The 14312-nt window shown below is 41.5% G+C and overlaps 1 protein-coding gene across 2 annotated transcripts in view; it reads left to right on the forward strand.

Moving 5' to 3' along the window:
• NPR3 (natriuretic peptide receptor 3) overlaps positions 1-14312 on the forward strand; it is a 47923-nt gene that overhangs the window by 16396 nt on the left and 17215 nt on the right. For both annotated transcript variants that reach the window (XM_051804467.1, XM_051804466.1), the window contains exon 4: positions 11205-11340. In XM_051804467.1, the coding sequence (XP_051660427.1) occupies positions 11205-11340 (136 nt within the window). The remainder of the gene's footprint in view (positions 1-11204; positions 11341-14312) is intronic.

The raw sequence follows: 14312 nt of genomic DNA on the forward strand, positions 1-14312 counted from the left end.
GTCCCATTGAGGCATCGTTTTTATGTAAAATCATAGGATTTTTGATGCTGATATTTAAATGGTCCTCAGGTTTGGCTCTGAAATGTTTGAATGAAGGAAAAGGTAGACTGTATCTTGTTTAGCATAAAATGACACTTAAAAGATGAAATACCTTTGCTAACTGACTTTCTAGCAACCAATACCTTTGTCTATGACTCCTGTTCCTGGATATCTTATGAAAAAAACCTCAGCTCAACAAAGCATGCAGAGAAGGTTTGGATGAGCCTGTCCTATGTCAGGATGCTGCTTCCAGTGGGCAACTGGAAGCTGGTTTTTTGTGGGAGTAGTGGACTTGCAGGATGGCTGAGGGAATGCTCCAGCCTCAGTACCTTGGGTGCCATGGATGGTTCACCTCACCTGTGCCAGTAACCTCACACTGTGGTAACACAAGTTGGGTTAAGAGTTCAGTGTTTGACTTCTGGCTAAGCCAAACAGTGTAAATGAGAGAGTTTGATTCTGCAAGAAGAAGGAGGGTGGCAGACGTTGCTGGGAAGGAGACATGATTTGTTTTCTTCAGGGGCGTAAAAAAAGGACAGTTCTTCAAGGCCAGAAATGTGTATTCCTTGTTTGAGAGCCTGAGAGCAGAGGAGACATTGCCTCCACAGTGGCAGATCCCACATGGAGTTGATCCAGGGAAGCTTTCCTGAACTCATTTTTGATACAGTGAAAGTGATCCTGAATGAGAGTGGGGCAAGGTCTAACCTTGTGGTATTCAAATGACAAATCTCCTGAGAAACAGTATAGATGGCAATCAGTAACAGCTGTGATCTCCCGCTGTGCCAGAGTGTTCATGTCGTATGGCTGAGTGCTCTGAGGTTAAGCAACCTGAATGTAGCTCTGACAGACTCATTCTCCAGAGGGACAAGTCTTTTTAACATGAGGGTATGCCAGCCCCGTGGGTGAGTCAAAGCACCCCAGTGCAGGAGTGTTGGCAGAGCAAAGGCAGGCAGCAGGGCTCAGGTGTGCTCCTGTGCTGCAAGAGATGAGTGTACCATGCTGCCAGCTCTGATGGATTGTTTTTTTTCTTTTTCCGGGGGATATTTAGCAATTTGTCCAATGCAGAGGGGGTAATGTAGTTGGCCTGTGAGGATGGGCTGGGTGAATAAAGGCAGCGGTGTTTTTGTGCATGCAAGGAGGCGTAGGAACCCACAGGAGGATACTCACAACTTTTCTTCTCTCTTTCTTCATTAGCAAGAGAAGCCTGATAAAAAAATCAAAAGGTCTAGCCCATTTTAAAAAGAACTAATATATCAAGGCGTATTGAAGAGACAAGGACTGTCTCTGTCCCAGAGCAAATGAATAAGAGGGGCATGAGAATGGGGCACAGGACAATGGGAGGAGGGAAGGTGGGGAGCTCTGGATGCCCTGCACTCTGTGGCTGGGAACAAGGTGGCATTCACTAGACAGGAGGACATTTACATTTGATGGGACACATATTTGTACAATGCATCCAGTTAGCCCATCAGCCTACAGACTCTGCAATACCTTAGAAAGCAAAATCAAGCAGGATCTCAGGGATCAGTCAGTCAATAAGGAACCAAGAAGCTAAGACAGTGAGGTTTTAGTTTTTTTGGACGGGCTGCAAATACTCAAATTTGGAGGTGTTAACTATCATGCTGCTGCTGAAGGGTGGGAGGATGTGTTTCAGATGTGTAGCTGGAACGTTACTGCCTGCTGATAGGTACACATAAATATCTTCTGACATAGCTGCTGCACCTATCCTTTCCCATGCTAGTGCAAGTATGCCAGCAAAGGGGTAATTAATCAGTCAGCTGAACACCTTTCATCAGATATCCACTATCTGGAAGAAAATAACAAAGCCAAGTAATTAATTTTTAAACTATTTGGTATGGAAGCATGATTAATAGCAGCCTGAGGGTTTACATTAGTTCCATGCCATTAAAGTTTACAAGTTCATATGCCTATTTACCCTGGTATTTCATAAAAGGATCATTTGTCATGGCAACCTCAGCCTCAGGTGGGCTCTTCTGGCAAATTATTGACACTCAGCCCAGAGGATCCCCAGGTCTTGGCACATCATAGGTTTTCCCCCGCACCTGGGTTTCAGCTCTAGGAGTGCCTACATCCCAGGATGCCCTGCAGAGAGGGCCAGGGAAGGGTGGAGTTCAGATTCCCTGAAAGCAGGGATTTCATCCTGAATTTCTCTCCTGCTAGCACAGTAGAAGTAGCCCCAGGGCTTTTAGATGAAAAAAGGGCAGGGAACTTGAAAGGACTGGCGCCCTGTGGGGTTTTTGTAAAGGCTTGACTGCATGTTCTTGCAGTGGGGAGCTGTTACCTGCCTATGTGAGAGTAGCAAGGTCACATCCATCCCTCATTCCTTACCTCCTCTGCTGGCAAGGATGAGGTGGGATGCTGGTGCTTATGAATCCTGATTTTGTGTGCCTAATTTTTGCCTGGTACTGAATAAAGAGATTAGATGACTAATCCCAGTTCCAAGCATACTTTCGAACTAAGCTGTGCTTTTTTGGCTGTGCCTGAATCATTCGTGTTTAGCCAGCCCTTAAGACTGCATTTAAATCAAGTGCTATGCTAGGTAGCCTTTGATAATCTGCTGCAAAGCAGAAATTAAACGGTCCTTTTCATCAGATGTGGTTTTTACCCCACTGAAGATTTCACCAACCCGCGTGTGTAGCACAGGCAAATTGTTTTAATGCATGGGTTGTCTCCGCAGTGATACAGTGATTTTTCTGAGTTTTGCCTGAGAACTGATGTAATCTGGAGCATTTTTGGTATGGAAAATAAAATATGTCTGTGATTTCCGTGGTTTTTGATGGTAATCTTAGAAATCCAGAACCCAAAACAATTGCACATTGTACAAGGATAAACATTTAACAAAAAATGTCTTTCCTGTTTGTCCTTGCTCTGCATTTCTTAAACCGGTTTAACTTATTTTAGCAAGTGGAACTGATTTTTTCAGACTGTCATTCTGAAAAACTGATATGTTCCTGCTTGAAAAACAATCTTGCTCACTGACATTAAAAACTTAATATGTAATGAAAGGACTGGGCTGGTAGTTTTTTGTTACTAGGTGTTTATCTGCAATTAATATGTCCCAAGTTAAAGGTTAACTTAAAACATAAGCATTCATTACAACTATATAACAGGTTAACATCAGACTACCAATGGGAATCCTTAGAAAAATCTATTTAAAACAAGTATGTTTTAATTTCTGTGTGTGTTCAGCTGAAAAGAGTAACTTCTTTAATATCTTTCATGTTTCACCACTGTGACTAGATGTATGATTTCTTAACATAGTTTTGTAACTCATCACATGAATGACCACATAGTTTGTTAGAAAGCAGGAAATTCTAAAAAAGGCAGCTATACCTTTTATGGTTAAGATCCCTTAAGTATTTAGTCAGTCACAGTATACTGCTTTGTGCTAGACACCCTTTGCATTAGTTGTTTATCTGGAATTAGAGATGTATTATGAATGTAGGGCATATCACATTAACTACAAGCACATATATTCTCTGATTCTATCCTTTTCCTTGATAGGTGACATGCAGCCCTTTAGGGCTAAATTACATAGGTGAATAGTATGTGTGTAAAGCATACATAAAGGAGAACCTCCCCTAAATGATCATTCTGTAGGTAGTTCACTTCTGGTACAAAACAGTGCTGCTCCTTAGATAAATCAGTTGTTCTCCTTTGAGGCTGATAGGTGCTACAGGAACCAAAACCACAGAGAGGTAAAATGGCTGGTAGCAGCTTGCAAAAGGAATCTGTGAACATGATGGATAGAGCCAGAAATAAATCCCATGCAGGTTTTCAGAGGGGAAAATCTGGTCCCAGAGGAGCATCCTGTTCCTGGAGCAGAGCAATTTTCAGCCCAGCCTGCCCCTGCATTGGCCATACCGTTGGAGGTGTGGAGAAGGTCTGAGACCCAGTGATGTCAGGCTGTGGGTTGAGTCCAAAATTTGTGCAAATGAGTGACAGTAAGAGCCCCTTTATGTGAACAGACTGTGCATAGGGTTCTAACTCTGCTGAGGTGGCAATTCCTGTGTCTATGTTTAATAGAAGGAACTCATTTTGTCTCTATCTGGAAATTTCTGCCTGGCCTGTTGGCAGCAGGCACTGGGAGTTTAAAGCTGTTTTCTAAATAACATAGGAGAGTGTTGGAAGCAATAAACAAACAAAGAATGGACAGCTCTAACAGGCAGTGGGATGGATGGGTTTCTCCATACCCTTGCATCTCAGTTGTTACTGTGCCCTGGTGTATTTCAGCTGACATTGCACAGCACAGCCACCCTGCAGCCTGGGACTGAATAGGTTTTGCTTTAGTTCACCATTGAGACAATAGAGCAACTTGTGGCTGCCCCAGCTGGATGACCAGGAGTAAATCTAGCAGTTTTCCAAGAATCGGCTATTAGGAAAAACAAGGAAGAAACACTGAAGAATGAGGATTAGATACAAGACAGAGCTGGCTTTGTGGTTAATTTTCTCCTCATAGCAAGAAAATAACCTTCACTGACAAAATCCCTTAACTCCATGAATTTAGCAGCCTTTTTTAAGTAAATCACAGATATTGGTTGTTAATACACTTTTCTTTTTGTTAATTTATTTTATTTTGGCAGACCTTCTTGTGGAATAAAAGACTTCTGGTCCACAACTGGCTTTAAAGTGGCTGAGAGTTTGTCACTAGTGGTACTTCGGTCCTGCTCGAGTAAGCATCCTCTTGTCTAGGTGGAGCCAGGGGAGCAGTGTTTTGGCATGCCTGGAGTGCACATCAGCTCGTGTACCAGCTGGTCAGAGGCATATCTGAACAGTGCAGGCAGGCAAAGGCATGGTTTCACCCTTAAGGAAATGGGTTTAGCTGTGGCGCCCCATCTTTGTGTCCAAATCAAACAAAGTGCAAAAAAAAGCAGGGATCTTTCCATATGCGGGCTCTTTCATGGTGGAGAAGGGTGGCTTATGAGCTGTGAGCAATGGTTGCTCCCCAGACTCCCTCAACCTGCACTTCAGTTGCAAAGTCCTCACACTGGGGCCTCGTTACCTGGCGCGCAGAGCACTGAGGTGGAGCACGCACCTCCGTCTCCTCTGCACTCAGCATTACTACTGTACCAGTGGATACTGGAAAGGAGATGGACACAACCAGACAACCTTGCTGGAAGATGCTTCCTTAAAGGGGGGAAGTGATGTCTTGTTCGACTGAGATGCTAAATTGTTAAGCTAGAATTTTAAAGTGGAGTATATGCTTCAGTTTTCAGAATTCACATAATAAGGTGACATGCTCCCCTATAAGAAAAATCTCTTGCAGGTTTCCACATAAACACTGTCTCCCTGTGAAAGATGAAATTGATGCAATAGTACTTGAATAAATCTTTCTTAAATATGCCCAAGGTTTTACTGTTACGTGACATCTCCTTGCACTGAGGAATGCTCATCCTCTTTTTCTAGGGAGACATGTGAGTTCCAGCCCCAAATAATAAAGAATGTTTGGACAGTTATATGTCCTTTAGAAAACAAAGTCCTGGGCCCTGCCCTCATGTGTTCTTGAGCAGGTGCCCATTTGTGTATTTATAGAGATTGAATATCAGTGAATATAGCGAGAAGCTGTCCTTGGCTACAGCTGCATTGCCCAGAATTTGGCGTAATGCCCTATGTTTTGAATTAAATATTGAGGAAATGGCCTTCTCTGAAGAAGGCACATGTTTCAATTATTTTTCCCTTTCCTTTTACTGTTTCTTTGAAGCACTAAGGTCCTTTAGAGGGGCATTCTGGTTGCCCAGGTGAACAGGCTGTATTTTTGGTCTTAGGCATCTAAACATACAGGTTTGGTTAACTGTCTTACAGCTACATCTTCTTTTCCAGTTGCTGGGCTGGTTCCACAGTGATGTGATCTCTGTGGAAACAGGTCTAGTCATGTATCTGTGTCTGCAGGCATCTAGAGGCATGCTGTTTATGACAGCTGTCTATGAGTGCATCCTCTGGCTTTGCATTTGTTATACTTGGGAGTCCTTGAAATCCCAATCCCGATGCATGGAAGCAGCTGTTATCAATAGGTGAGGTTTGGGAGCTCTGCGAGTTTCTGTTGCATCGTGGCATTAAGAAATCACATGAAGATCTGAGGAGGTGGATGGTATGTAAATGAGAGCTGTGATAATCCTGTTATGGTGGTAACAGGCAGAATCATATGTGGTAGTGTTATGCCTGTAGGACTAATAAATTACTGCAAAGCTGAAACTGGACATGATATTCCTGGTTTGAAATGCACTTCCCCTATTCTCAAGTAATGCTCAAGTGTAAGGATATTCTTCCCTCACCTTCACATTCTCAATCTACATCTCAGTTCCACCTAGAGTTTGACTTGAGTTTTTATAAACTAAAAGTTTAACAGAAAGTCAGTTTGTAACAACGATGTTTTATCTTTAAAAAAGGATGATTAAAAAAACCTGAATAGTTTCTATTTGTCGATCATCTATTGTATAAGAATCATGAGCACCTTATTCTGGATTTGTGCAGCTCAGAACAAGGGCATAGAAACTCATCGAGGAACTGCTGAGGGCCCCTCTGGGCATCCCAGTGCTTAGAACAACATCAGCAGCAGTGGCAATGTCCTACATGGGAATGTGCAACATCAACAAATGATATCAAAGAGAAAAGTCCCTGCTCCAGAGTTAAGTGAAGAGTGTATTGCTGGATAGTGAGTCAGCAGAACACAGCTGAAGATATTCAACAAGAATGCATGTAAGAAAAGTTAGCTACGTCGGGGTTTCTTAGAAAAGCTCGTAAATAAAGGATCATAATTATAATTGGCTTGCTGAAGAAGGATTAAAAAGAGAGCACTGACAGTTTAATTGCAACTGCTTAAAAAAATACTTTTATTGAGATATTAAAAAATACTTTTATTGAAGCAGCATGAGATAGCAGGAAGACATCTACCTAAATAGTAAGATGTGTTATGGAGAAATCCATAGTCATGAAGTCTGTGAACAAGCTTGTTACAGAATCACAGAATCAGTTAGTTTGGAAAAGACCTCTGAGATCATCAAGTCTAACCTTTGACTGATCAGCACCATGTCAACTAGAGCACGGCACCAAGTGCCACTCTTTCCTTGAACACCTTCAGGGATAGTGACTGCACCACCTCCCTGAGAGATTGTCATGAGATTGGTTTAAAATACATCATAGCATTTTTTTTTTAATATAGCTGCTGTATTTGAACTTTGTTGCCGTATTTTTACTGTGCTATAGTTTTACAGTATAACACAATACTGCTGAACTTCATGAGGTTCACTTACAGTATTCATAATCCTGATGTTAGATGAGTGCCATATGTTTATAGGATCAAACTTCCATGCTTGATTGCTTAGTTTCATCTGTGTGGAATAATCTAAACCAGGGTGAAGGTGGACTTCAGTGGGCATTATCTCACCTGAGCATCATGTCAAGTATGTAAATTGATAAGATTTTTGCAAAAAGTCTAGGTACAACCCTCTGCAGTTCTGCAAGGTCTTCACTGATTTTGGCTGGAACTATAATTTGACAACTTGAAAATCACTGTGGATATACTGGAAAGTAGATGCAGAGACCAGGTTTGGGAAATGTTAGTTGTTTGCCTTTGCAATAGAGAAAAAGTGCTGATGATGCTCCCCACCTGGCACTGAAGTGGTATATTAATTGCTGTAATTGCTGTGATTCAGAGCTGGGCAGTTCCAGATGGGAGAGAGTAAGCTTGCTTAACAGCTAGTAGGCAGGATATGGAAAATTATGGGTCCTGCATAGCTGTAGCTTGGCTCTCTTCCATGTCAGTAGTATTTTGCATTGCTGTGTATGCTGTTAACACCTTGGTATATATGAATAGTGTGGTCACACTATAGCTGCTTGGGGAACTATAACTTTGAACTGTGTAAAATTTATTCATGTGATTTCCATTGAGAGAGGTTGTTTCTTTTTTTTTTTTTAACCCCCGATGGAAGAGAATTATTTAGAGTAGAAAGGCAGGAAAATAAAAGGGGTGTATGTGTGCTTATCTTATTTAGCTATGGAGTTAGCTTACCTGCTTTTTAGGTATTTGAATAGGATTTGAAAGTAATATGGAAGATCTCATGAAGACATTTCCATATATTTATACTGCAGCCTCCAAAGCTGTTCAGCAAACCTGGTAGCTTCTGTGCTGCCAGTGGCATTGCTGCCACTTTGAAGGGTGGCTCTGCTGTGCAGAAGGAGCCAGGGACAATAATTTTTTAGTTGACATGCAAGTTGTGAAGCTCAGCTTGCACCTGTGATTAAAAAGCAGCATAAATGAAAATTGAAAATACTATAATCAAAATTTTCTGCTTTTTATTAGAGCTCAACTAAAAGACTTTTACTTACTTACAAGAGTAGTTGACCTCTAATAGATTTTGTACCCTCTGTAGATTTTATCCCAGGAGTGTCGAAGGTTGAACCATGCACATAATTACTTACCATGGACACCTTCAAGCAGCCTGTGAAGACATCTTCATATTTACTCTGATTTCTATTTGAAATATTCATGGAATATATATACTTCTTTTTTCCTATTTTAACCCTTTTCACCAGCAAGGAGCAATCCCTTCAAAATTTTCTGCAGCTGTCATTTCACATGTTCCTCTGTCCTTCGCATCATGCAACCCATGTTCTGTGTGGAATTATGGAAACTTCTAAATGATTGAGCAAGATGATATGCATAAAAACTTTATGCCCCTCATGGTATCTGGTATCCCCTTTCAAGAACTGGTGCTTGAACATGTTTCTGGAATAATGTGAGAAGTTGCAGGTGTGCCCAGCAGATGATTTGGCTGGGGAGTGTAGGTGCAATCTCACCTCTAAATAGTAACTATTACTCTTTTAGAAGAAGATTTTAAATGGCATAAATTACCCACAGTTTCACCTTCCTTGGCAACATAAGATAAAGTGCTGGGGTTTGTGTTTCAGCAACTGAGCAGTGGCATAGATGACCCTCTGACAATTTTCTAATGTGATTTTTCATATGTGATGTCAGGGGGTTTGGCCAAGAGGGGCTTTGGCAAGAGGCTGTGGCAGTAATCTCCCAAACTGCCAACTGAGTTTTGACAGGGCTTATCTGGCAGATCTGCAGTGTCTACAGAAGTGTTTCCAGGCCTGTGACATGAGTAGATTTTAGGTTGAGCAAATTAGCTGACAAAAAGGATTTTGAAGGTTGCTGTGTTATCCTGAGAGGTCTTTGCCATGGACAAAGGAAGTGACAAATAGCTTTCTTTGAAACAAGTGCCAGCCACAAGCTGTAAATCAGCCAGCAGGGAGGTAGAGCTACTAGAGAGACTAGAGAAAGAATGTCACATAAAGAAAACCCATGTTTGATCATCCACAGGCCACTTGGACTGTAATACTGGCGCATGAAGCAGTTGTCGAGCTTTGTGGTTTCTTGGTTTGGTTGGGTTTATTTCAGCTCTGAAAAGTTAAACCCCCTGCTGGCAAAGCCTGTCCTAGTGTGCACTCTGTCCATCAGCTCTTGTTATTCCACTAAAAGCCTGACTTTCACCTCTTCTTTCATGCTTTCTCTCCTTAGCTCGAAATAACTGCAGCTGCCCTTTAGTCTGTCAGAGTGAGCTGAGCTGTCTGTGCCTCCTGTAGCGCTGTGGGCTCTTCCCCTGAACTGTAATGCATTTTCTTAATGCAATATAGTTTGGAGTTACTAAAAGTCTAGTTTTAAATGTAAGAGCAGTGTAAACTTTTGTAATATTCAGTAAAGAATTCCAAAATTCTTCTTACTGTTGGCAAGTGCTTTAAGAGTGAAGGAATGTCTTGGATGTAATTACATTATCAGGGTTTGATTAGTTTGGCTTAACCAATCAACTCTGTAATACTTTTTATCTATGGAGCAGTTATTTACTTAACTGGCTGCATGTTTTTGTCTTTGAACGTTTCTGATGTCCAGGTAAAACTGTGAGAGTTAGACTGACGCTTTATGTATTAGCATTTTAAATTGTTTAGATACACTGAAGTGGAAGATATCCTAAATCTATCTTTTTTCTATCCAGGGCAATATTTGTAGAGGTGAGTTGTTCACTGGAAATGGCAATAAGAGACCTCATAATGTGGTACAATCCTTGCTAACACCTCTGCTGGGATGTCAGGAGGTTTTTTATTGTAGTGAAACTCTGAGTGAATGGGAACATCCTTCTCGCAGCTGAAAAGATAATTTATTCTGAATTACTGTCATAAAGTGAGTGCATTGCATTGCTGATGTGTAAGTTGCTGCCTACAAAAGAGGAATACCTGTGCTGCTCAAGTTGTGTGTGTCTCCTTCTTCTGATGGGTTTCCATCTGGACTCAGCTCCTGCAATAATTATTGCTTCACTACTGAAGCACATCAGGCTCCCTGTGAGCAAACCTGTAATGTTTCTGCAGCACTCAGCTTTTAAGTGTTGTTTACTCAGTGATACAGACCAAAAGCTGTAGTTTGCCTATGGAGACTCATGTGAGGCGGAGCTGGTAGGTAGCAGTTTTCTTTTGTATTAGGGTTATAAGACAACATTTTATTAATTTCATGTCACTTACTGAAAAAACTAGAAAGGACAGGCGGGAAAAGTTCTGGCAGTTCCAGAGAATGCATTGCTGGAGAGGTTAAGTAGTTTTCTCCATTGCTCATTTGCTAGTGGAGAGATGCTTGGCTGAACAAGGGCCAGTAATGGAAGCGGTAATCATTAAACAAGCAAAGACACCAGTTGTGCTCTCCAGAAAAAATCATGACAGAACATACTTCCCAGTCCTGAGACGTGCTAAGTCCCCTGCACAAGGGGAGTGGGACTGCTGCGGGATGAGGGTGCTCAGCCCCTTACAGAATCTCACGTGGTTAAGTGCAGAATTTGTGCATCTGGGCATGGGAACTGTGTGATCTGTGAATTTCTTCCCTATCTGCAGAGCTGTTCAGACACAACATTAAAGTGTGATTTGAGTGTTCAGAATAGCAGATAGGGGTTAACTGTTTTTAAAAATGGGTCGAAAGTTGCCATTTTCCCCCTGAGGTTTTTTTGAGACACATTCCTTTGGATTCCAACAGTTGAGAAAATAACTCTCCAAATTAGTCATTGTGGTTAATTTGTAGATTCCCTCTGGTGAATCAATTCCATAGGGAAAAAAAATTTGTAATGTGTCAATTGCCATTGCTTTTTTTTTCTTTTTTCTTTCTTTTCTAGGTGAACATGTTTGTGGAAGGATTCCATGATGCTATTCTTCTTTATGCTCTAGCTTTACAGGAAGTCCTGAAGTTTGGTTTCACTAAGAAAGATGGGGAAAAAATTGTTCAGCAAACACGGAACAGAACATATGAAGGTAAGAGTTACTGTGGCATTCCAGATTTTGGAGTCAAAAGGATTCAGGTCTTTGTTATGTGCAGAGTAAGGACCCGTGCCTATTCCACTCTTCAATGAGAGGGAAGTAACATACGAAACCAAGTACATCTTTAAGGCTGGCTCACATACCTCATTTGTCTGACTTTTTTTTGCACCACCTGTCGAGGTCTTACTTAGTTCAAAGTACTCTAATAATTTAATGACCCTCACTGATGTGGTAAAGAAATACCAATAATTTTCTCAGGCTCCTTCTTTGTTTTTGAAAAGATTACATCTGCTCGCTTTACTCATGTTCATCTATTAGCTCTGAGATTGCCTCATTTTTTCCATGTCACTTTTTTATCTTAAAAGCCTGGGAATGGATAGAAGCAAGCAGGTGCCAGAATTAAGGTTATTTTGTGTTTCTTGATGGGACTCCGTTGGGCCCTAGAAGGATTTCCCCCAGCCTCCTTTCAGGAGCTGTGCATGTTATCTCAGAGGCAGCAGCTGAACACCACTGTGCCTTTCTGTGCCTAATCCTGGACATTACAATTCCACAGTGCAAATGGCACTTGTGTATCACCTTGCTAATGCAAAGCAATGCAAATGCTTTTTCCAGGTAAGAATTGTAGTAAAGAAACTGAGGATTATTGGTTTCATTTGTCATCTCTTAAAATATTTCCATCCGTCTCTTTATGATGTTCCCATCCATCTCATGTAATACTTCAGTCATTTGGTGTAGGATTGGCAAGATTTCCTATGGAAATGCCTAAGAGAAGTAAACATTTCCCCTAGATAAGAAATGAATGATTCATTTGAATGTGTAAGAAAAACCCTGGTGGCCAGGTTCTCAGCTCTAATAACACACTGGATGTTGTGTAGGAAGGCAAGAAGGGCAGCAGCTCCAAACCAAGTTTTTATTCTCAAACTGTGGCCTGAACAGAAGGCAAAAGGATACCGAGGGCAGCTTAAGGGAACTCAGGGATTGCTTTAAATTATGCTGGTTGCAGTCATCCCAAAGAAGCCCTCCACCAGCTGGAGATTGTGCTGTGATGTCCCACTACCTCTCTTCATATCCATGGCTTCCCAAAACAGTCTGTTTTGACAGAGGGAATTTAATGTTTAGGGATTTACCTCAGTCTTTGCTTGTCCTGTGTATGAACAAATGCCCCAGTACAGCCTGTGTTTTCTCTACTCCTGTTTCTGTGCTCCAGGAAGCCACCCGCTGGGCGTGCCCATGTGAGTCTTTTGTAGTACCATGTACTCCATGGGGGTTTTACGTGGTTGATTCTCACACCTTGCGTGTAGAACCAGCCAGGAGGAAGAAATGTTCTCTCTCCTCATTGTGAAAACCAGGTTGTTTTTGATTGCTGATGTGTACACTTATTCTAAAAATGTAGCTGTAAGGTTGGGCTGTGAGGGTGCAGATGAAAAGGTCAAAACACCACCTAAGTCATATCCCATTTCCTCCCCATGGCAGTATTTTGCTGGACATAAAACTGATTTTGGAAGAGGCCTTTAATTTGATATCTTGCAATCCAGTCCTTTTAGGAAGGTCATGTCCCTTTGTTCTTCCAGTAGACCCTTCTCTGCAGTGGCTGCAGCATTGCAGAGTGCAGTCCCTGCACACACCCATCAGGCTCTGCTGCAGGACTGAGGCTTTATAATTCCCTTCAACTTTTGCAGGCCTCAGTGATGAGAACTTCAGTTTCATTGATTACGTTAATTCAACTGCTGACATTTAGATATCTAAGTTCCTTGGCACCTCATGTTACAGCTTGGTCTGACCCATCAGGACTCCGAAGAGGATCTGGATGCTGCTTCCTGCAGCATTCCGTCTGCCAACCACAACTGCACAGATACCATGTGCTTAGGAAGGGTTCAGTCTGAGGTGATCAAAGGGTCTCTTACTGCTTGCGTTGTTAAAGACACGTTGGTGTGACTGCAAGGCACATTTTGTGGAGACTATTTTCTATTAATTGGAATTTCCTCTGAAAAGTAGCAAAATGTTCTGTATGTATCTGTATGTATCTCACATAACAGAACAAAAAGAAAGTCTAGATAAAATCCTTCCGCCTTCATCCAAATCCAGTTCTCAATCAAGGTTGTTTCAGAATTTCCTACCTATGTTTTCTAAGGAAGAACATTGCAGGAAATGTCAGCATTTCAAACTACCTGTTTTGATTCAGATGGAAAAATTAAAAATTAGTCTTTCCTGCTAAAAAAAAAAAATCCCATAGGAATTCTGAGTTTCAGTAATTTTAGTACCCACTTCCAAAAATTTTTGGTTTTCTTAGGCCAGGTTAACAGCTCCTGTCAGATTCAGAATCGAAATTGCTGTGTAGGCCAGTGCTCTCACAGCAAAGTGGTTGTTACACCCATTCTGTTTTCCTGCAGTAATCGAATTGACAGTTGTTTGATTACTGTCTTGTTATAACGAAACAGATGCTCAACCACTGCATATTTTGAAAATCGCAGCAAGTCAAAACATTCCTGACATCATCTCTAAATCAGAACAGAGACAGGATGAATGAAGATGTGTTAGTCTGTTGCATGTTCACTGTCATTAGGCACGTTGAGGGGAATTTATACTCTGACTGAATATCTGACCTCTCTCTTCTGATTTACCATCACTGAGAGCCTGAGTCTCCACAGCTTTGTGTCTTCTCTGGTCATGTAGGTGGTGTAACATGGATATACAGTGGTGCCTATTTGCCTTGCACATGTGTAAATAGCTGTGTTTGGTGTCAGGCAGTGGAGGATCACATCTGAGAGTATCTGAGGTGATAAAGCATATCAACAACTTCATAATGTCTTCATCATAGTTAATTGGTGTTTGATGGTGTTTAAGAACCAGTTTGACTTACACACCAAGAATTTGGAGCCATGCACTTTTTACACAAGGACAGAGATTGTAAGAAGAGATTCAGACTGAATCCAAGGATGTGTTTATTCCTTGTGACATCTGGAACC

The sequence above is a fragment of the Manacus candei genome, unplaced genomic scaffold (assembly GCF_025592945.1).
Source record: "Manacus candei isolate 608988 ecotype Guabito, Panama unplaced genomic scaffold, ASM2559294v1 h1tg000061l, whole genome shotgun sequence".
Lineage (NCBI taxonomy): Eukaryota > Metazoa > Chordata > Aves > Passeriformes > Pipridae > Manacus > Manacus candei.